Here is a 23,972-nt window from a genome sequence, read left to right as displayed (position 1 = left end):
AGTAGCCATCCTCTCTGTGTGAAGTGGTTTGATTTCCCTGCTGATGAGTGATGTTGGGCATCTTTTTATGTACCTGTACCTGCTTTATGGTGTGGCCATCTCACAGTAGGCGATGGCTCCCTCGTGTGTGTGACCACTTTATATGTGATGGTACCGCAGAGTTCCAGAAACATCTAGAAAAAGCGAGGTGTCCCTTCTTCCATCAGACATTCACTGAGCGCATCCTGATAGCCGGGTGTGGTCCCAGGCATTGGGGATGAGGCAGTGAGTAAAACGTCCAGGCGTTGTCATTTTGAAACTCACTCGCTAGAAGAGAGGAAGACAACACAACCCATTTAAAAATGTAAAATAGATGTCAGATTGGGTAAGTCACACAGCGAAAAATAAAGTTGTTTGAGAGGAAGTGCCAAAGAAGGGTGCAGTTTGCAATAGGATGAGCAGGGTTGGCTTTGCTGAGTCAGGACGTAAAGACCTAGAAGAGAGGAGAGAGTGAGCCGTGGGGGGATCTGGGGAGAGAGCATCCCAGCTGGAGGAGGGAGGCTGGGGAAGGTGCTGAGGGGAGTGTGCCTGCAGTGGGACTGTCCCCAGGGCAGAATGGGGGGGAGGGGCAATGTGTGGTAAAGGGGGATGTGCTCTGTCAGACTGTGTGGGGCTTGAGGCCCTTGTAAAGGTCTGTCTGCTTTTAGTCTTAGCCAGATGGGTGGCCATCGGGGCTGCATGGAGTTGGACAACTGCAGCGTTTGCAGGAAACTTCCCAAGACCTTCCTCACCTCTGACGCCAATTGCAAGTCCCGAGGTTGAATAATGTGCTAAAGTGACTCACGGAAAGCTGTGAAACTCAGGGTTAAAGTTTATTACAGCGAAGCACACAGACAGCATCTGCCAGGGAAGAAGCGTGTGTGTGTGTGTGTGTGTGTGTGTGTGTGTGTGTGTGTGTGTGGCGGGGGCGGGGGGAGGGGATGGAGCCCAGGGAAGTAGCAGGCACGACCTTCCACCTCTCGCCCCTGTGAGTCAGCGCCGCGTGCCCTCCTCCCTCAATATGACGGTGATCTCAGTATTGCCAGCCAGAGGCGTTCTCCCAGGCCACAGGGCTCAGAGTGTTTTGGGGTGCTCCATGGCACACATGCATGATTGATTTATTGGTTGCCCACATGGTTGATCTCAGTCCCACTAATACCAGGAGACCCAAAGCTCCACCCTAAGTCATTGTTCCTGTGTGGCTAGAACCCCAGGCAAACAAAAGGGAGGGGTTCATGACCCAAAGAGCAGCTAAAGCTGCAGGGAAAGGGGTGCGGCCAGGTCTGAAGAGGGTCTGGCCTCGGTGTTGGGCATGTGGCTTCGAGTCTGCCTCTGACTGCGCTGGCTTTTCATTCCGGCGGGTGTAGTAAAGCCAGATGCCGGGCTTGGATTTGGGAACCGGGAGAAGCACTTTGATTTCTCCCCACTGCTTATAAACTGGCCGTGTGTCAGCATCGCTGCTGTCAACCCTCCAGCTCCAGCTGGAGAAACCTGCTTCCTGGGTGAGCCCCCACGGCCTGCCCAGGGTTCCCTTTGAGACAGGCTCCTGGCCCGTGTGGCTGAGCCTCTCATTCACTTCACTGTGTGTTTCTCTGCGTGTATTTCCCTGTCAGAGGGCCTCGAGCGGGGAAGGGGTCCCGCTGTGTTTGTTCACCCCACCTCCCTTCCACAGACAAAAGAATGAAACATTCCGCAGTCTTTGGCTCCTAACTTTGTGTGGTTCTCTGCAGGGGGCTTCTGATTGGTTTCTCTCAGGGCTGGGGCTTCCGAATTTTGTTTCCCGTCTAACGCTGATGCACCCCGCCCTCACCAGCTGTGCCTTTCCTCTCTTATCCCCTCTCTGACCCCATGGCTCATGCCACATATTATTCTTGAACCATTCACATATGTAGATCTTGTCTAACCAAGTAAATTGTAACCACCATAAAGAAAAAGCCATGTTGCCTTTATTAATTTTATTTTTTCAATGACAGTTGACATTTAATATTATTTTGTATTAGCTTCAGGTGTATGCATAGTGGTTAGACAATCATATGATTTACACAGTGATCCCCCCGATAAGTCCGGTACCCTCCTGCCACCACGCATGGTCAGTACGATATTGTTGACTATACCTGTGCTGTAGTCTGCATCCTGTGACTGTTGGTAACTGGCAGTCTGTACTTCGCAGCCCCTTCACTTGTAAAAGCTGTGTCTTTGCCTTTGTTTGTACCCATCACAGCCACTATTATGATTTGCCATATGTTCGCCCGACAAGTACTGATTCCTTCAGTTATAATATGTAATTACAAATGTAAAATTCAACGTTGAGTTAGTAAACTGCTTTTGCAGGGGTGGAGAGAAGAGTATCATCAACATACATGTTGAGTATAAGATTCAGCCTACTTTTAGCAGTGTCCAAATATTGTAGACACACAGCTATATATTCAACAAACATACACACCCATGCACATGAATCCATCTATAAAGTAATGGAACTGCTTGGCTTAGTGATTTCACGAGTTTTCTTATTAACACTGCCTGGCATGAGATCACTTGTTTTGGTTTATATCATTTCAATCCATTTGTTTTTTTCTAATAAAGGATGTTGAGCCCAGTCAGTGTAGCTCAGTGGGTTGGGCATTGTCCTATGCACCAAGAGGTTGCCTGTTCGATTCCCAGTCAGTCAGGGCACATGCCCGGGTTGCAGGCTCAATCCCCAGTGGGGTGGGGGGCGGGGTGTGTGTGCAAGAGGCAGCTGATCAATGTTTCTCTCTCATCATTGATGTTTCTATCTCTTGCCCTCTCCCTTCTTCTCTCTCTAAAATAAATTTAAAAAACATATTTAAAGAAAGTAAAAGATAATGGTATGAAATGTCATTGGCAAAGAGAAGGAGTTTCTCGAGTTGGGCCTTCAGTGCCCTTGGGGACTATTGCATTCAGGTGACGACTTCGGAATAGTGAAGACCGTGGCCTCCCAACACTCACGCTCAGTTCACCGTGGCCAGGCACAGGGCTCCCCATCTCCTCCCCACCGTGTTGAAATCACTGGACCTCGCCCTCTCAAGGCGTTCAGTGCGCAGTGATTCCTGCTGGGACTGTTCTCCTAGCTTCCTCTTCCAAACCATCCCCCTCCGGCCGCGTCTCAGTGAATCCTGTTTCAGAAGCCTTGCCCGAGGAGGCTGAGTCAAGTCCCCAGTTATGCTTTCTCTAGCACTGCCTCTCCTTCACAGTGCATTAGACGGTTCTTCACTGAGCACCAGATATTGAGGCACGCCCAGTGTAGGCACTGGCGGGAGAGCTGAAAAGTCGGAACAGAGCTGTCTGCATGGCCCTCACACTTCAGTGCAGTGATGGAAGTGCATCTAATTGAAAATTTGCTCGGTGCACCCTACATGCCATGGCCGGCACTTTCAGTAAAACTGGGTGACAGTGACTGCCATTATATTTACTTTCCAAAAGCAAGGCAGGCTGAGGGAGGTTAGATAATGTGCACCAGGTCACAGAGCAGGTGAGGGCCATCCCAGCAAGGCGACCCGGATCCCCAGTCCCGCCCTTCATGCCGCGTTGCCATGGTACTTCTGGGCACGGATGAATGAACTTCTCACTATTTTTCGGAGCTCTTGTTTTTCTTCTTGGCCAGTTGCACAACCCATGGTTTGGAGTGACAGGCATATCATTCAGGCCAAGTAATTATCTGAGAAATTCAAAACTCGAAGTGCATTGACATGGCCACACTGTCCTTCTATCTGAATCCTTATCTTCAGAAAGGACACAGGAGAAGGCAAACTTACTCATTACTTCACCATCTCTGGGTTTCCATCCCCGCTTCCTGTTAGTGTAAGGCCACAGGGAAGATCGCTGCTGGGCCGGTGTCCGAGGGAAAGTCAGTGGGTAAGAGAACGGAGCTGGACCATGGAGAGTGAAGTGTGTCTGCAGTGCTGTCTGGCTGGAGCCATTAGAGCATCTTCGTTCTGGGCTGTTTCTCCGAGATGAGCCGCAGACGTAAGGCCATGTAAAGCCATTAGCCTTCTTGATGCGTGTTCTTTCTACTTCCTGCCCTTTCTTCTTTTCTTTTTTCCCCCTATTTTCCTCTTACTTGCCTTGGGGACTTTGCCCATTGTATTATTTTGACAAAGGCGTGCAGTAACGATTTTAATGGATTTAAAGCTGCTTATGAAACAGCACACGAATCTACCTGGAGGGAGGGAGAGACAAAAGAACTCATGGGCTGAGGTTAGAAGAGATGGATAGAAGAGCATCTGAAGGACCATTTTTTCATATCACCCTCCTGGGTCTCACTGTCCCACTGAAGGACACGTGCCTGTGGACGGAAGCCCGAAAGCTCAAACTCAGGCCTCACTGCTGTTCTGTGGAGAGCTCTTCAGAGCAAACGGCTGGCCTCCTGGCAGATCAGGTTAACAGTGGCATCCCCTCGCCCCCAGCTTAAAGAAAAGGAATAAGTTGCTAACATTAAAAATTCAGGTTATTTCTCATAGAAATCAGGTGTTCTGGCTTCCCAATAATCAGAAGCTGTGGCCCCATTGGGCTCCTATGTCCCCACATGACTAGGGCTGCCTGGGGTTGCTGTCTGGGAGCCAATTCGCCTGCTCTACATTGAAGTGCATCTGAGCTCTGCATCCGTTCACCTGGTGTAAACCTGATTGGATCTGAGATTGTGGTCCTTTCTGTACATGGTAGGTGGTATGTGCATTGTGTGTATGGTGTGTATGTGTTTGTGCGAGTGTGTATGTTTGTGAGGTGTGTGTCTTCCAGATCCTTGGGTGGAGGCAGGCAGTCTATTGTTGCTGTACTTTAAAGAATACTTGATGCTCCAATGGTTGTGATTTCACTTGTTTTTGATTACAATAATTATTTAGAGATGCAGATGTCCTTAAAGGAAGGTTGTAGATTCATTATGTTGAGCAAAAGCAGACATTGGATGAAAGAGGGATTGCCAAAGCAGAGGTCTTGCCAACGAGCAGGTCGTAATATAGATGGTGCATTTCCCCAGCAGTGTTAAAATAAAATAGAGCAGAAAACATCAGCATGTTATAATTGAAGATACATAAATAGCGAGGTACTGTGGTTGCAGTCACAGGAACTTTAAGAGCAACTGGATTGTCAAGTTTGAGAAACAGGGTTTGATATTAAGCAATAAACTACCACTGTTTCTAGGTAACAGGTATCTTCATTCTTTTTAGAACCAAGATTGGCATATACATAAGTAAGTAAACAATAGCATTGGTGGTGGAGGAAGCCAAAGGCCACTTCCTCCTCTTAAAGAGTGGACTGAGGCTACTTCCTCTTCTTCGGGAATTATAGTTCCATATTTGATGGGAAAAGGAGCTGTGAAAAATGAAGGCCTTGCACAGTTAGATGTCACATTTGTATGACGGCATCAATGAGGAGGGAAGGGCAGTGAGCGCTGGGCAGTGAGGGAGTCTTCCGGGAAGAGCTGGGACGTGACTGAAATGCATCAGTTCTTAGTTTTCATTCCTCATTGGATTGGCATGACTTAATAATTAAAATCACACAGTCAACCCCCTGAGGTAGTTCTTTATATTAGCTTCCTGAAAGAGCCACCCGTTTATTCTTTTCCTTCTCCTCACCTAGCCCATATCAGTGAAATCCAAGTGAGGCAGGTTTTGACGGATTACGTACACCGAGCTATATGTGCTGAAAACTGCCATATGGCCGTGGTGTCGGGCCAACTGTGGGAAATTAGATAGGGAGGAATCTTTCTATTTTTATTACATTAATTGCATAGACTGGGCTAGATAAAGTAATTAACAGCGGTTTGGGTGGAAATGTGCTTGATTTCCATGTTGTGTTAAGCAGTTCTTCAGATGTGAGTGAAACTCGTCCCTCAAGCCAGGATTCAGTTTTTCAGCAGGAGATTCTGAGATGGAGGGAGTGGCATTGTGTCTTTGAATAATTAGGGTCTTTAAAATAAACAAACAAAAGCAATGTCTTAGTTTACTGTTGATAGATGAATAGATCAAAATCAGAACTTTAAAAATATCCTTGCATGTAATTTTGCCCACGTCCTTTAAAAATATTTAGAGTAATTAAATATATCGGTAATTCTACATATCATGTATGTATATACACACACACACACACATACACACACACTAAAGTATACTTAGCAATTAAATCACGTTTATTAGCTTTTCCCCCTATGTACCAGTCTCCCCTTGTGAATGGACTTCATTTCTGGTTTAACAGTCTGAGGTGGAGATGATCTTCCTCTGTGTCGTTAACACTAACCATCAGACCACAGAGCCTCCCTGGGGGACCTGCTCTTCTGTTGGCCACGTTAATGCAGCACCATCATGATCCCCAACAAAACTCTCAGCTGCATTTGATTCCTCACATTGAGTGGAAACTGGAGTCAGATTGGATCTCTGACTTTGGAAATGGAGGCATCCTTAAGGCATCGTCTGTAAGGGAAGTTAGAACCCAGCCTGGGAGTCATGGAACCCTTAATTCACCTCTGAGCTGGACGGTGGGGACACTGACGGGTCTGATTCCTGGACTGAAGGGGAAAGCAGTCCCGCAGGTCTCCGCTTTGACAGCAGGGAAGCAGAGTACAAGGATTATGCTAAAAATCAAGAAATGGCCTTTTTTATTTTATTAATTTTCTGCTTTGTTTCTTGAGGGAAAAAAAAATCACCATGTTAGCCAAGAGAGATGGTTCCCTGCCTGTAGTAACAGCAGCTCGCTGGAAATGTGGGTTCTCGCTCACTCTGGTTAGCAGATGGGCATGAGAGCCCTCGCCTCATGCAACATCCATGGGTCTGGTCCCCTGGCGCGTCCGAGGCTCTGGCGCCTGGCTCCTAGGGCGGGGCTCTCAGAAGCTCTGTTCTTGTTTCCACAGGATGTGTGAGACTGGCGAGGGGCTGTTTATCTTCCAGACGCGAGACGGGGAGGCCATCTACCAGAAGGTGCACTCTGCCGCGCTGGCCATCGCCGAGCAGCACGAGCGCCTGCTGCAGAGCGTGAAAAACTCCATGGTACGTCGGGGTTCCCTCCTCAGGTCCCGGTGGGCACTGCCGTCGGCTGGGACCTGGGATCCCTGTGCTGGAAACCTCAGCCAGCGATTAGAACAGGGGTTTACTCCTGTCCTCGCCCAGGTATTCCTCGGATTCACTGTCACCCTGGGACGGCCGGGAGGGGCCCGTGGCTGAGGCAGTCACCTCCTATCTACTTTGTGCCACAGTTATTTTATGTGTGTACCTAATCAGTGCGGGCTCCTGTAACCAATACCATTGACTAGATGGCTTGTAAACAACAGACATTTGTTTCTCCCTGGGAGGCTGGGGAGCTCCAGGGCAAGTTGCTCTCAGACTCACTGTCAGTGGGGAGGACCCACTCCCTGGCTCAGAGCTGGCTGTCCTTTCTCTCTGTCTCACACACAGAAGGCATGAGGCATCCCTAGGAGTGTAGGGTGCTCTGCCCTTAGGGCCTAATCACGTTCTGAGGGCCCGCCTTCTAATACCATCCATTTTGGGGTTAAGGTTTCAATGTATGGATTTAGGCAGGACATGATTAGTGGGACATCATTGCAAGGAGTATGTACATTAGAGGCAATTTGGGGTGTATGGACACCTGTGGACACAACTATGTAGGTTATCTTCCTATAGATACATGTTGATAGCTGTATCAGACGTTGTAATTTCCAATGTCAACAGGGGTCAGGGGAAAAATATAAGTGAATGAAGCGGGCTGAGAGGAAATTGGATTGAAATCTCAAAAGCCGAAGACCGGACAACTGTTGACATGAGACTTTGGGCTCCCTGGAGGAGATCTCTTGATTTTTTTTTTTTTCAGAGAAGCCAAGGATTTGAGTCTGTATATAATACCTCCCAGTCTGTAACTGTTGGAAATTCCTTCGAATTAAAGCCAACAACAAAACTGTCCCATTTTGTGGGCCAGAGAAGACCTGTCCGTAGACTGCTTCTTGCCCAAAGCCATGCATTTGCCATCTCTGGTTGCTAAACCTTCATAGTCTTCCAGGATAGAGACTCCACAAACACAAACACACACGAGCATCCACAGATGCTCTCTCGGGACACCTACCCTGTTCGTTGCTTTGTATTGGGAACTGTCACTCTTACCGAGAACTATGATTCTTGAGTTTTTTCTTTGAGAAGAATAACATGAAACTGTAATCGAATGCAGAAGAGTTAATGCAAATCATGCATCGTGGCTGCAAACACATGCAGGGCTGCCCATCTGGAAGGAAATCTGCAAAACCGAAGGCACAGGGTTGGCATGCTAGCACTAAGGTAGTTTGCAAATTGCTGATGTAAACAATGTGGGCTGTTTGGATTTAAAGAGGAAGGGAAAGCATGTCAGTAATATGATCTGTCGCAGAGCAGTCCTGAGTTATTCCCAAATGGCTTGTGCATGCATTGCTTCAGGATTTCAGAGCAGGAATCAGCAAAGCTTTTTGTGAAGGGCCAGACAGTAAATGCAGTAAGTTTTGTGGACTAAGATAGTCTCTATAGCAACTCCTTAGGTAAAGCAACCATAGGTAAGACATCATCAAGTGGGTGTGGTGTGTTCCCAAAACACTTTAACTCAAACTTCATGTAATTTTCACATACCATGCAATATTTTCCCCTTCATCATTTAAAAAAGTTCTTTTTGGATTAATGCAGACTTTATATCCATTTCCCCATATGCTTACCAATTCTGGATATCACAATAGAGATAGATAAATGGATAGATGGTTGGATAGCTGGCTGGCTGGCTGAATTGGATGCTGGGTGGATGGATAGACATTAGCTAGTCAGCTGTGCAGTCGAATTCAAGTCACTTGAATTTACAGGGCAACATGTGATTGCATTAAAGTTGTATAGTTAAACATTAGATGCCTTCAAACATCTGAGCAGGTTTTTCCAAGATTACCTTGTTTGTGAAGCCATCAATTAGCATAAATTGTTGTGTGCTTGGAAGGCAAGTTCTGCACACACACACGTTGCTCTATTTACAACCTTCTCATTACTTCCGCTAAAATTAATCAGGATTATGAGTAATGCGTTCAGATTATCCCCTTGCAAATTTAACTGGAAAATAACATTCGTTCTTAATTCGCTGTATGCTGAAGGGGTTTTATAAAATGAATGTGATTTTAAAGCAACAGCATTCTGTTTTAGATGGAAATGAGTGTCAAAATGGGATCTGAATTCCAAGGGAGTTAAACAGGATTGCAAAAGGCTTAAAAACAACGTACTTGAATCAATTTCTGATTAGGGGAGAAAAGAGATTAGGTGCTAAAATGAAGCAAATGATGACAACATGACTGGCCACCCTCCCTGGGCTACAATTTTGAGTTTTCTGGTCATTGGAAATGGATCCACACAGAGCTGGCTGTATTCTCAACTAGGAATTGCCTTTATGTCACTGTTGGCTTGCTTCCCTGAGATAGCTAAGGTCATAAATGGAGAAAGATAGCGAAGCTAACCTCTAGGCTTAGCCTCATTATTAGGATGCCCCGACCCACAGCCAGCTGACTTCATCCCCAGACAGAACCCAGCACTGTGGGAATGCCAGTTGGACGTTGTAGCCTGGAGTGAATTGGTTTTGATCAGACTTATGGCCTTGTGTCCCAGAGGTCATAAAGAGGAGGCTTGTGGGTTGGATAATAATGGCAAGTATTACTATTGTGGTTGGCTGAAAAATGGCTCCCCATAGACGTCCATATTCTAGTCCCTGGAGCCTGTGAATGTTTCCTTATTTGGCAAAAGGGATTTGCCAACGTGATCAAGCTAAGGCTCTTGAGATGGAGAGGGTACCCTGGATTCTCTAGGTGGGCCCAAGCGAATCACAGGGTCCTTATAAGGAAGAAACAGGAGGAGTCAGAGTCAGACAGGAGGCAGTGTGATGTTGGAAGCAGAGGGACAGAAAGAGAGAGACAGTGGAAGATTCTATGCTGAAGGCTTTGAAGGTGGAAGGAGGAGATGTGCGCTGAAGGCTGTAGGCGGCCTCGAGAAGGTCATGGCCTCGAGAAGGTGGAAAAGCCAAGGGACCGATTCTCCCCTGTAGCCTCCAAAAGGAGCCAGCCCTGCCGACACCCTGACCTTAACCCAGTGAAACTGATTTCAGGCTTCCGGCCTCCAGAATGTAAGAGAGTAAATTGCTTTTGTTTAAAGCCACCACGTCGTGGTAATTTGTTACAACAGCCATAGGAAATGAATACAATAATAAGATCAATAATAATGGAAATGTATCATGCCTTTCCCCTGTGGCAGACAACATGTTAACGACTTTCTGTGTACTTTCTAACCATCAAGATGACCCTTGGATTGAAGGCCTAAGGGCACCAGCTTGGAATCAGTGGGCTCAAATTTGGAGCCGGGGTGACCTGCTGGGGTAACCCCAAATTATGCTTTATGTCTGAATCAAGCCCCTAATACATGTTTTCTTTGCCTGCATGAGATCTCACTGCTGTTCTAAAAATTCCAAATTAGTGGCCAGCATTCAAAAATGAAGGTTTCACATAAAACTCAGATTTCTGTACTGTCTTGAAAAGTGAAAAGGTTGGGTAGCACTGGTCTCACATCCCCACATGGCAATAATCAGCTCTGCCCAATAACGTCTGCCCTTTAGGAAGAATGGCGTCTTCAGTTCTCCCAGTTCCTACCATGCTCTGCGTCACTCAGCAACCGGTCCTTCTCTGGGCGTTGATGCAATGCTGTGGCAATGGATGTCTTGCCTATGTTACTACATGTATTCATTTTCTATTGCTGTGCAACAGAGTCCCACAAACTGTGCACCATAAAACACACCCACGTATTATCTCCTGGTTGCTGTGGGGCTCCCAGCTTCAGTTTCTCACAAGGCTGTGGCACTGGTGTCCACTGGGGCTTCAGTCTCACCTGAAGGTTAGACTGGGGAAGGATCCATTTCCAATCTGTTATGGTTATTGGCAGGATTAAAATCCTTGTGGCTGTAGGATAGAGGGCCTCATTTTCTTCTTGACTGTTGGTTGAAAGCCAGCCTTGCCACATGGACCAACACACCCACTTACTTCATCAAAGCCAGCAAGAGAGAGAGTCTCCTTGCTAGGTGGGGATCACAATCCTAAGTATCATAATCATGGAAACATCTCATCACCCTGTCATAGTCTATTTATTAAAAGCAAGTCACAAGTCCTTAACACCATCAGAGAAGGGGAGCACTGGGGGCATGAAGACCTGAATGAGAAGATCATAGGGCCACCTTATTGTCTATCCCCACACCACGCAAACTTCTGGGGTCCTGTTCATTTAGTGTTTTGATTTTACCTTTTTGATACTTTTTCTCCTTTATGGTGTTTTGCTAATGATGACATTTATTTATTGAACATCTGCTATAGGCCAGGCTCGTTAGTAATAATAGCCACTACAGTTCATTAAGCCTCCTGCAATATGCCAGACACTCTACTTGCTTTTTCTCTGATCACCACAATATCTTTGTGAGGTAGATGCATTCACGCATTCTCATTCATTTGTTCATTCCAAATGCTCATTGAGGACATAGATGCTGTTATGTGCTGTGGGATGTAGCAGTGATTGACAGGTGAGGTCCATGCTCCCCTGGGGCTTACAATTCAAGAGAATATTACTCATGACTCTTGGCCTGGAAGGAATCACTGTCCTGGAAGGAATTGCTGCCCCTGTCATATACGTGAGAAGAACTGATGCTCAGAGTGGCTAAGTCACTTGCCTGCAGCCATAGAGCTCAGTAGAGCTCGTTATTGTTGGAGCCAGGAATGCAGGATCCTTGCATCTGGTCCTGAGCCTCTACTTTCGGCCACAGTGCCTCGCCCCCTTGAAGAGTGTGAACGCCCTTACATCCCTCTTATATCCCCACTCAGCATTCTCAAATTATCCTGAGAACCTTTCAGAAATATCATCTTAGCGTATATCTTAAAAAAAAATCACTGTTCCAGGACACCCTATTTCTTTCAGTAGTTTTGGCACCAGAAAGCAATATCATAATTCTCCCCTCCCTCCTTGCTTTTTAAACCAGTGTGTTATTATTACTGCTCTGAAAGGGGTGCTCCATGAGGGGGGGCTGGATTAGGGGAGACCCCCCTGCTGCATGAGATGGCCCAGCTGCCGGCTGCCTTGCTGGAGGAGCTGCTGGGAGTCTGGGGCACAGCTCGGGGCTCCCCGAGCAGCCGCTATTTTTGCCGCCTTGGAGATCGGTGTCTATGACAGAGTCTAATTTTGGAACAAGGAGTGGAGGAGTGTGGGATGGTCCTCATTCCACGACGGGCCTGTCATTTCTAGAATTTCCTTAAGGCGCGAGCGACAGGGTGGAGAATGACTGCAATTTGGCAGGCTTTCCCGGGCTGCGGGACGGGAGGTGACATGTGGGCCCCGGTGACGGCTCCCTGCACACAGGTGTGTGAGTGGAATCTGACTCGCTCTCACTTGGTTCCCTCTTTTTTGTTGGTGGGTTTAATTGACAGATTTTCTTCCACACTAGGTTCTGCAAATAAAATTTGCTAATGAGTTTGTAGAATTCAAGTGGAATTCTTCCACAATTCTGGAAGCCAAAGTCATTTATAGTCAACCTCATTTAAAAAGCAATAGGCTACACATTAAAAAAGATGTATAGAGAGAGCATCCAAGAAATTACAGCATCCATTTCGCTACTATTCGGACACCAAAACAGAGCCTTGCCTGCTGGGGTTTTATATCTCCTCTTCTCCCCCTGACACCCCCAAAGAGAAAATTTTTTTACCTTTTCTTCTGTTTATGGGCTCTGATTAATTGGAATTTTTGAAAAGTGTATTGCTTAAAGCAATTATCAGCTTTTTCCTTTTCCTGAATTAAACGCTTTTTATATTCTGGTATATTAATTATCATTCAAAAACCTTTTACCAAACACCTACCTACTGCTTGCAAAGCAATAAGGTAGGCCTTATGGACAATACAAATTAAAGTATGAAAAACCTTTTGCGTCTTCAAAAGGAGCTTAAAATTTAGATAAGGAGTCACGATTTGTATTCCTCAAACCATGCAATAATGTAGGCCTGTAAATTCACTTGGCTACCATCACTTTGGAGGGCATCTTGTCCTTATTTATCAAAATTAAATTGGTACATCTCTTTACCCAGCAATAGTACTTCTAGGAATTTACTCTACAGATACACTAGCAGAAACAGAGATGCCTTTGTCCTTACATTCTGCTGTTTAGCAAGTGTTTGCTGAGCCTTGGTTTCAAGGTGCTGGAATGACTGAGGAAGATGAAGTTCACATTCTTGGGCAGCTTATTTGTAATAAGAGACGTAAGTACAAACAGCTTATGTGTCCATCAAAAGAGGATAGTTAGAAAAATTGTGGCCTATGATGTCACAGGAATTTTACCAGGCCGAAAAGAGCACAGAGAGAATCTCACTTGGTAATAGCAAAGGTGCGTGAAGGGCATGAATGAGCCAGAGGCAGGGCGATAGGCAGAGCGGACACGCTCACACATGGTCTGCAAACACAACTTCCGGAGGATGCAAAGGTAACTGGTAATGTTGGTTACCTTTGGGGAGCAGGATGAAAGTGTGAGGGTCTGGGGAGGGAGTTTTATATTTCACCGTATGTCTTTCTTCTTCATTTAAATTTTTTTAAAAGTCATGACTACATAATTATATTTATAGGAACAGAAACAGTATTGAGCTTCTGGCACATGGCAAACTGAATTGATACCAGTGATGGGGGAGAGGGAGGTTTTAGGAATGTATAAAAATTGTGTGATAAGAGGTAATGATTGACGTTAAGAGCTTAGTAGGTAAATTTTCAGGTGCTAGAAATGAGGTCTCCATTAAGAGGAAGGATCATCTTGTTGGAGAAGATTATGCCTGAGCTGAGTTTTAGGATGAACAACAGTTCGCTACTTGCTATTACTGATGATATCTGACTTTTATAGAGAACTTACTACATGCCAGGTGCACTTCCAAACACTAGACATGTATTAACTTTTAACCTTCAACCGACTTGACTCTGTTGACGTGGGCACTGTCCCCCCATTTTTAAGGTTAAGAAGTTTGAAGTGTGGTCACACAACTAAAAGTGGAGGGAACCAAGGTTTAAATCCAGGCACCAGTGCCCACACTTCACTGAACAAAAATTAAATTAATTGGTCTGGCTGGTGTGGCTCAGTGGTTGAGCACCAACCTATGAATCAGGTGGTCATGGTTCAATTCCTTGGTCAGGGCACATGCCCGGATTGTGGGCTCGATCCCCAGTAGGGGAGTGTGCAAGAGGCAGCCCATCAATGATTCTCTCTCTTCATTGATATTTCTGCCTCTCCCTTCCTTTCTGAAATCAATAAAAAATATATTTAAAAAAATAATTGAATTAACATCACCAAGCACAGCTGCCGAATCCATTAGAAATTGGAAAAGGGCCAAGTGGAATGAACCTCTGTTTAGTAACAGATGTTGTTTCTTAAGACAGTATAGATACAGATACAACTCGGGCTCCTTTCTTACAGCTGCTGTGACTTTTGTTTCTGTACATTGGGAAAAAATGTAATTTTCTGAGCATGCCCCTTTCAATCTCTTATAACAACACAATAACGTGCGATGCTGGCTTTTAATAATGCTTTCACCTGATTCTGAAGTGCTGTCCTACCTCATCCAATTTCTCCCTGGAGCTGTCCACTCCTGTAACTTTGCCGTGGTCATTGCTTAGCCTGAGGCTGTGCCTCTGCAGGAAAAGGAAACACACAGAATGTTGCTAATAGGTTGTAGCTCTGTTTATGACCCTAAAACTAATAGTGATGTTTAAGATGGTGGCCCCCTAAGTAGAGAGAAAATTGAAAGCCTGATAGTGGCAAGACGGCAGGTCATGACCTGAATGGAAGATGCTCATGTGAGAGCTGAAAGCATCTGGTTGACCAGATGGACATGGTGAGCAATATGGTTTTCCCACTTCCCAGCATCAGTCATGGCAGAATGGCTAGAGACAGGGATGGTGACGAGGACTGAGAGATAAGTGGGATCAGTTCAATGCCATTTTAATGGATTTTGAGAAGGTAGGAAGTGATTTATCCATCTCCGCCACGGGTGGGCCAGTCTTTTCTGGAAAGGACCAGGGTAACTCCTTGAGGTTTTTTGGGCCACCTAGAGTTGCTGCTGCTACTTCACTTCCTTCTTTTATTTTTTTCTTAACTTTTAAAATGTAAAAACTGTTCTTGGTTCTGGACCACATAAAAACAGGCCATCAGGACTTGGCCTGCAGGCAGGCTGTAGTTCCCTGACCCTGACTCTACACCCCAGGTTTTAGGCAGTAAGTACAAATGTGCTTATTTAACCAGTTTCTCCCCTCTGAGCCATGTGGACTTACTTTTTCTCGAAGGAGTTTGCCAGAGGCAAAAGCAATAATCCCAAGTCCCTATCAGTGAAATCAGAAAGCCACTTGTGCTTTTAACCAGAATCAGGCATTTTTAGAGAAGCCATTGGCCTCATTGAATAGGGGGTTCAGCTTTTGGTTGCCCAGCAGACACATGCTTTGCCTTGTATGGCTTTTTTCCCAGGATATTAAAGTGTTGGGCGTGACCAGAATCTGACCACCAGAAGGCAGAACTGGGAAGGGTACCAGAGGTGGTGCCAACATGGATGGCTGTCACCAGCTTTGAAAGTTTCAAACATTCAGGGCAGATCCAATCAATTGTTTCTGCGGAATTGGAAACTGACCTCTTACTAGGTCCCTACCCAAGGGTCCATTGACCTGTCCAAGTGTGAAATGCAAATCCTCCCTCATTTTGTGACTTTGTGAGTAGCAGGGGGGAGGGAAGAGCTATCTATTGGCTCACCTCCAGGCAGCAAGGAAGCTCTGGGAGACGTCTTCATTGGCAAGGTCAGGGGAAGCGAGGCAGATGACAGAGATTAGAGGGTAGGGGTGAGCAGGCTTATGCAGACCGCTTTTTTTTTGGTCTGCAAAATATTGGCACAGATGATATTTTTATAAAATTAAATTAGTTCCCAGTGTTTAACATGGAAGGTTTCACACAGAATGCAGATTTCTACCTCTTGAAAAGTAGGAATATCTGTTAACATTGCTTGAATTAAAGTGGAGCAGCCACTACCATTTTGAGATGGTGAATGGGCTCCCCAGTGTTTTATAGTTCTTGTCATTTCTTGTTGTCTTAATAACCAGATGGTTTTACTCATTTGTGCTACCCGCAGGACACCACTGGCTTGGGGGGACCAGGGGAAAGAGACTCGCCTGGCAGCAATGGGATGTGAACGGGTAGCACTAGGGATTCAGGTGCCTGGGCTGAGCGCCCTTGTTTGCTGTTTTCTTAAGACACTGGTGGTGTTTATACAGGCATGACAGCACCGGCCATTGAGCTGAGGCCCTGCCTGCTGGGTGGGGCTCCCGCAGGACCTCCAAAACACGCACAGGCAGAGCCAGCTCTACCCGCTCTGCAGCCATCTCTGGGCCCAGGGGCACCATGCCCACCAGCCCCCCTCGCTCTGAGCTTGTGCCCAGAGTGAGCACAGGACAGGTAACAGGACCCCACCCACTGCTCTCAGTTCTGGCGCACGCGTGGCATCCTGTCCCCAAACATCTGCTCTTAGTGAGTGCGAGCCATTGAGTTGAAAGGTTCAATCTGCCCATATGAGATCTTAGTCTTTGCATTTGCTGCAAAAGCTGACCTCTGAGTGGCTGAGCCTGCAGGGGTGGGGCCAGGCCCCCCGTGTCTGTAAGAAACTCAAGGCTAGACACAGGACTTTCTAAAGGTTTGCTGAATGAACAAAGTGGGGATCGGTTAGATAATTTTGTGAGCGTAGGGATAAAGAAAAATGAAGCCGGAATACCAACTGCAGTTCCCTTCCAATGCCCACCATGCCCAGGCTCCAGGCATGTCAGCTTCATGAGGCCGTGGGCAACAGTCCCTGCCGTGTCAGCCTCCATGTGCAGGTGGGGGAGGGTCTCCTGAGCAAGGAGGCATAAAAAGTTACCAGAAGTAAAGGGAGCAGTGGTTTTGTTTTATGCGAGTGGCTGGGAATTCAGATGGCTCTGAATAAATAGATGCAAATCACTTGCAATCCCCATGAAAATAACCATTCGAGTGCATCTGGTACTCAGCAAAATGCTGCACTTGGAAATTTGGCCCCAAATGGCTGATTTCACGAGCAGTCTGCTTCATCGAAGCCACAGCCACAATGGAGGCGTTGTTCCAGCCAGAGTTCTGCTCACCTACTGGCTGCTGTGTTTTCTCCGGGGTAGGAAAGCAGTCTCTCTCTCTCTCTCTCTCTCTCTCTCTCTCTCTCTCTCTCTCTCTCTCTCCCCGTACAAGAAGTAAGCCTCGGCTCACTCTAATTCCTCGAGAGTTCGGTAATATTCTGTGATATCTCATTAGCATTTTGATGACAACAGTACCCATTGCTTTTCCTGCGAATGTCAGAATACGGAGAGGAGTTGGAGAAAGGAAAGAGCGCTTTGGGTGTTTCTTGCCAAACGTGGCTCAGAGCTGGAGTCAGGATCAGGCAGCCCACGAGAAAGGTTTCCAGTGGAAGCCAGGAAAGGCCACGTGTGGCAGGTGGTCAGTGTCCACAGGAGAGAAGGCCCTGGAGCCGCGGGGGTCTAGAAGCCTGTGTCCCAATCACTGGTCGATTCTGTTCCTCAAGGTGCCCAGGGTTCCTGTCTCCTTACAGCCCAGACATTTGGCCAGCTGCCTTTTCTCTAAGCTTTGGAGATAAAGTTCGGGTGTTTTATCATTATGACCAGGACACAAGCTCATCCTTTGAGGTCTTCATAGTACACTCAGTACTTCCTCTGAGAAGCACACAGGGTTGTGACGTGAACTTCAAGGCCTGGAGGAAGCGCCTGGCCTTCGGCCCTGCCTGGGCATCGTTACCAGCCCAGTGTCCTTGGGCAAATCTCCTCACCACCCTTGCCACCCTTGGTATTTGTCTCCCCTCTGTACAGGGGGTTATATCGGCACATGCTATGTCAGGTGGCATAAAACAAGTCATATCTCAACACAGTGCCTGGCACCTACTGACAGCAAGTCACCTGAGCTGTCATCATCATGGACTTGAAGTGATAGAGGGTTCTCAGTCACTTCATGATTCACTTATTCAGTCAAGTCACTCAACCCATCCATCAGGGATTCAGTCATTCGACTGCTTTTTGTTTTTTTAAATATATTTTTATTTATTTCAGAGAGGAAGGGAGAGGGAGAGAGATAGAAACATCAATGATGAGAGAGAATCATTGATTAGCTGCCTCCTGCATGCCCCCTTCCAGGGATCAAGCCCACAACCCGGGCATATGCCCTTGACCAGAATCAAACCCGAGATCCTTCAGTCCACAGGCCGATGCTCTATCCACTGAGCCAAACCAGCTTGGGCCGTTCAACTGCTTTTTATAAAGGGCCTACTCTGTGCCAGGAATCACCAGGCACCAGGTCCATGAGCACGTGCAGCGAGTCTTCTGCACCCCTGGGAAGGAGCACTCTGCTGAGAAGAGGGTCTGCCCTTTTGTCGGAGGGAGCACCTCCGTGGAGGCAGGTAGCAACGCGACCGAAGCCGGGCTGTGGACCAGCTCTCTGCCGTCCACTGTTCGTTCTGGAGCGAGGGGAGCTGTGTCTCATTCATTTCTACGTTTCCAGCCCCGAGCGCAGCGTGTGGCTTAGAGATGATGCCCAGAGCACACAAATGGATGGAATCGGTGAACAAATGTGCCCAAGACCCGAGGGCAGAATTCATTGAAACGGGGAGGGGAAGGCAGGGCTGTTAGGGAGCCTGTGAGCAGAAAACCGCGCTAGGAGGCTTAGTCTAATTGAGGGATAATTAAAGTTGGAGCTAGCAGCTCCATCTGGCCTGTGCTGAGCGTCTGCATGCTTTATTTCGTTTAATTTTCACAGCTCTCCTTGGTGGTAGGGATTGGGTTTTGTATTCTGTGTAATTTATTTTTACATAGATGCATGTATGTAAAATTTAACTGACTGCAAAAGTATGACCATATCGGTGATGATTATACTCGATTTTTCTTTTCATTATTTGTTCCCATGTGTTTCCCCTCATTTCCCCTTTTCAGCGACTCCTAAATCTTATCAAGAAGTTTACACTTATCTTCCCAGGTTTTCCTCTGTGTAGAAAGGTATCTACATGCCATACACATAGCTACAGACAGACACATGTGGACATATACACATGATGGGTATTTGGGGGTCATTGTTGGTTTTACAAAAGTCTGATCGTTTTACACACATTAAAAACTAACCCCCGGTTTTCTCACTCAGTAGTCAATATCCAGTGGAAATAGTTAAGGTCACATGTGTTTTCTAAGTAAAGTTTTACTGGAACACACTCACGCCCACTCGTTGACATATTGTTATGGCTACTGTCACAGTGGAACAAAAGAGTTGGTTAGTTGGCCAAAGAGTCTGTACGGCCTGCGAAGCCACTTCTTATCTTGACAGAAAAGTCTGCCAACCTTGGTCTTCTTCATTCTTTTTCACAGCTGCGTGATATTCCTGAGTCTCAATGGAACATTAGTTTATTAAGCCTATCTATGGGAATATCGGAATTTTTTGCCACTAATAAACAATACTGCAATAGACAGACACGTGCCTTTATATACTGTTTATTTAATTGAGTTTCTAAAAACTTTATTTAACTGGATTTTCTGAACTCAGGAGTAGGCTTGCTGAATTAAAGGGTAAGTTTTTGTTTTTTTTTAATTCAAATAAGTGTCGCTACACTGCCTTCCAAAATACTATAATACTTTGCATTTTATTGGCGGTATTATTAGTTCCGTTTGATAGAGGGGGAAACTGAGGCTCCATGGCTTAGAATTAAAGTGAAGAGTCAGGACAGGCACGTAAAGCCCAGGACTTGGACTCAGTGGGAACCGAATCGGAGGGAGAACACAGGGCGCCCGGGGCCTGAGTGTAGTGCTTGCGGGCTGGGCGGGGTGGCGGGGGAGGGGACGGGACAGGGACACTCAGGGACTTTGGGTCTCCACCATCGTCGCTGGGCCCACGCCAGTGTCCCAGTAGGCCTGGGTGGGGCACTGGAATTTGCATGTCTAATGAACTCTCGAGCGAATCTGATGTCCCTGGTCCAGGGGCCGCACTCTGAGAACCATGGCTCTGAAGTGACTGAGGCCTGGCGCCTGGGTCCCTGGGAGAAAGGGAGCAGGGCTGGGGAGAGCACAGCCCGGGACCCCGTGCCTCGGTGCCCTTTCGCGCACACAGGTCACAGCGGGACTTCCACCGAGCACCCCGCACCACATGGTGCCGAGAGCAGTGTCAGAGCGGCCGGATCCCGCCCCGGCTGGCTCTGTGGGACGCTGACGGGCTGTGCACGTGTTCAGCAGGGTGTGTGTACAGGGTTCCTGTGGTTAGGGAGGCAGGGACGTGGGAAGCTCTCAGGGAGAAAACGCCATCCTTTCAGGACGTCTGTCCTTCCTCCTCTCACACGCAGGGCGCGCTGCCCAGCAGGGGCCCAGGCGGGCGCAGAGCTGCCTGCGGAGCTCCTGCACTTGGGCCTGACTCTCTCCTCACCCCAGCGCTGCCCGGGATGGTTACAAAGCTCCGCCCAGGCCAGCAGCGTGGCTGAGCCGCGGAATTGGTTCCTGCCACTGAGCGCAGCAGTTAGCATTGTGAGCGGGGTGTATGGATGGAGGGAGCCTGCTTCATCAAGCGGCAAGGACCCCAAAGTGCAGCGAGCGTAGTTCTGGCATAAATTACTCCCAGCTCCCGACCGACGAGATCTACTTGCTAGCACTTTACCAGGGTGTTTGATAACCCTCCGAAGCATAGATTCGTCAGATGGCGAGGTCCATAAACACACGCTTAATTTTCTATCTTCTTAGAAGCTATTGTCTATGCTACTGTTTTCTTTTAAGGAAGACGTTGGGTCTGGATTTTGTGTAAATAAACTGAATATTTTAAGATTCGGTTCAAAACGCATTTACTGCTCATGCGATATTTGGAGTACTTCTCTTGGTTAGAGCTCTCAATGAGGTTTAAGCTTCATTGAAAACGCTTTTCTCGTCTCCTTTGACTCCCTGGTTTGCCTTTTCTAGTGTCCCCTGGAGCAGACCGCGAGGTCGGGGCTCAGGGGAGGGCCCGGAGAACTACAGTGTGTGAATTGTTTTCTATCACGTCACAGACCTAACCTACCTCTTTCTTCTTACTGTCTACAAATCAGTGTGCTGTATACATGCAGAGTACTGTGAAGGGAAGGTTACTTTAAGAACAAAAATGAAATTACCAGCTCATCCCTTTGTCTGATGCAGTCGCATTTAAAAGTAATTTTTGAGTCAGTCTAAAACACAATTTGATGTGTAAATTAATTAAAATTTAACAATTCTTAAAAAAAACACACTTTTTATTGGAATAGTTGTTGATAGAGTGAGCCCCAGAATAAAAATCATAGCTGGCTGGAAAAACATGTGATGAAGGAAATTGGTTCCGAATTTAATTCCATGATCTCACTTGCTAAGTTACAAATGGCTAGGGAGATGAATGAGGGAAGTCTGGCACAGCCAAAGGCGGCCCTGCAATGCAGGCATGAAGGTGACGCGGGAGGAGAGGGCAGTATTTAGGAACACTAGGTATGTCATGTTCGTCATGTATCAAATGACACAGAGTATGGCTTAGAGAGTGTACACTATCATGCAGTTTGCATAAAATACACATTGTGTATGCACATCTTTATAAAAGATTGGAAGGAAATACTAGCATATTAACCTGTTAAAAGTTCTCTTTGCTTTTCCTAGGTCCATGGTCGGCAAACTGTGGCTCACGAGCCACATGCGGCTCTTTGGCCCCTTGAGTGTGGCTCTTCCACAAAATACCACGGCCTGGGCGAGTCTATTTTGAAGAAGTGGCGTTAGAAGAAGTTTGTTTAAAAAATTTGGCTCTCAAAAGAAATTTCAATCGTTGTGCTGTTGATATTTGGCTCTGTTGACTAATGAGTTTGCTGACCACTGTCCTAGGTGATGGGTATAGGGCTTATTTCAGATTTATCTTACATCCTTTCTGCATTTCTTAAACATAGTAAAGATATATCAATACTAAGAAAGAAGGAATACAATTTATTACATGTCTTAAAAAATGGATAATAAATGCCACAAAAATGTGGACCTCCCTCCCTCCAGGCAAAATGCTACCAGATCCAAAGAGAGAGCCGCCTGAAGAAAGTGAACTCCCCAGCGGGGGGTGGGGGGTTTGTCCCAGGGGGCCCTGCAGTTTCTTGGATTTTCTTCTGTTTCTACAGTTGCTCCAGGAAGAGCTTCCTTCATGCCTGTTCACTGAATACATTGCATACCACCTGGTACCACGTGACTTGTATAGTCTCTAAGCACATTTGTTTATTTGATTTGATGTGTGGATATTTTGTTTTTGTTTTGCCTGTAAACTTTTTAAAACTTCTGCCCTCAATTCAGAAACACAGTCCAATTTCAAATATTTAGGTTTAAAAAGAAAATGTGAATGTTCCCTTGAGGACCCCGCTCAGATGCTCTTGTGAAGACAGTGTTTTGATGGATATAGGCTCATTGTAAATGTTGCTAACATTGATGGAACCCCCCCCTCACCCCCCCCTCCGCAATGACTCAGATCCGTTCTTGGAATTGGTTGCCAATTAGGAACTAGTTTCTCTCTCTCTCTCTCTCTCTCTCTCTCTCTCTCTCTCTCTCTTTACTTACAAGATATTAAGGAGTAGAGGAGGTTAAATAACCAGCCGAGAGTCCTGCAGTTATTAGTGCCAGATTCCAGGCTTGAACCCAATTTTTGGCCAAGTTTGGGCTCTTACCATAGTGGGAAACTTTATTCCCAGAACGATGGGTCCAAAGGAGATAAATGATATAGGACAGTGGTTCTCAAAGTGTGGCCCCAGAACCTGTGAGATTGGAATCGTCTGGAAACTTTGTAGGAATACAAATTCCTGGCCCACCCCAGAGCAGGGCCAGGGGCTCTCCAGGTGACTCCTAGGCTGGCTGAAGCTGAAGAACCACCGACTCGGAGTCCAGAAAGCACAGGTAGAGGATATTTTCAAATATTATTTTCCCAGGAGAATATGTGGGCGGACCATGAGGACATAGCTCAGGAAGCCAAATGGACACTGTCCACGAAACCGGAGGGCAGTGTGAATGAGACAGCTGAGTTCTGGGCAGAATGAGAGACAGAGACATCGAGAGACTAGTTTCTTTGGAGCTCAGTTTGATTTCTTCTCTCGTGGACTGAATTGTCCCTTCTGGCTCACCCTTGCTCACATTTTGTACTCTACCTACCCATAGACCCCAGAGCGAGTAGGTTGGTTTGTATATACTCTCTTAGAGGACTCTCAGACGTGGGTGAGCTTTGGAAGTCTCCCAGGTTGAGCAGACATCCAGGCGTGGGTGTAGCTTTGACTCATAGCTCCACCCTGAGCCAGCGGTCGCCAACCTTTCAGACCTCACGGGCCACCAGGGGTCTGCGGACCACTGGTTGGCCACCGCTGCATGGACTGTGTGCTTGTTCAGCAGGTTGAGTGGATGGGAAATGACGATGTGATTTGCATATGCAAAGTCGCTGTGGCAGAGACCCCCCTCTCCCCCCTTGAGTCACGTTGAAGGAGCAGCCTGTGGAAGTTGGAGTCAGAGGATGGAATTAGGTCTTGAGGCATTGCTGTGTTGCAATGATGGATGCTCGCTCCCGAATGGATCCAGACCCACATCGCGAACGCGCCATATGGTGCTCGTGATTGACTGCAGCGGCGAACCATTACATCCTGTCGTGCTGATCAGCTTCCAAAAACAGTCTCTGCCGCAGAACCAGTTGGATTCCAGAGGACGATGTGGCGTGGTGCTGCGGCTGGGACTCCACACTGCTCTGTAGCCCTTGTCTCCGACCCATAGCGTCAGCCAGGCCAGATGTGGAGGACAGGAGCCAGCGGTGCGTGGCACATGACGGGTGGCGCACGCTTATTTTCCTTGTCTCACTCAGAAGCTCTGCACATGCTCATTAGGATTTTT

The 23,972-nt window shown here is 46.9% G+C and overlaps 1 protein-coding gene across 1 annotated transcript in view; it reads left to right on the top strand.

The window, feature by feature from the left end:
- The window catches only part of DOK5 (docking protein 5), a 136,132-nt gene that overhangs the window by 98,773 nt on the left and 13,387 nt on the right, over positions 1 to 23,972 (top strand). Inside the window, exon 6 of the mRNA XM_079784020.1 lies at positions 6,881 to 7,016. Coding sequence (XP_079640146.1) covers positions 6,881 to 7,016 — 136 coding nt within the window. The remainder of the gene's footprint in view (positions 1 to 6,880; positions 7,017 to 23,972) is intronic.

Source organism: Cnephaeus nilssonii (assembly GCF_951640355.1).
Source record: "Cnephaeus nilssonii genome assembly, chromosome: 11".
Taxonomy (NCBI): Eukaryota; Metazoa; Chordata; class Mammalia; order Chiroptera; family Vespertilionidae; genus Cnephaeus; species Cnephaeus nilssonii.
The sequence above is the reverse complement of the archived record's forward strand: the minus strand, read 5'-3'. Positions and strand labels throughout refer to the sequence as shown.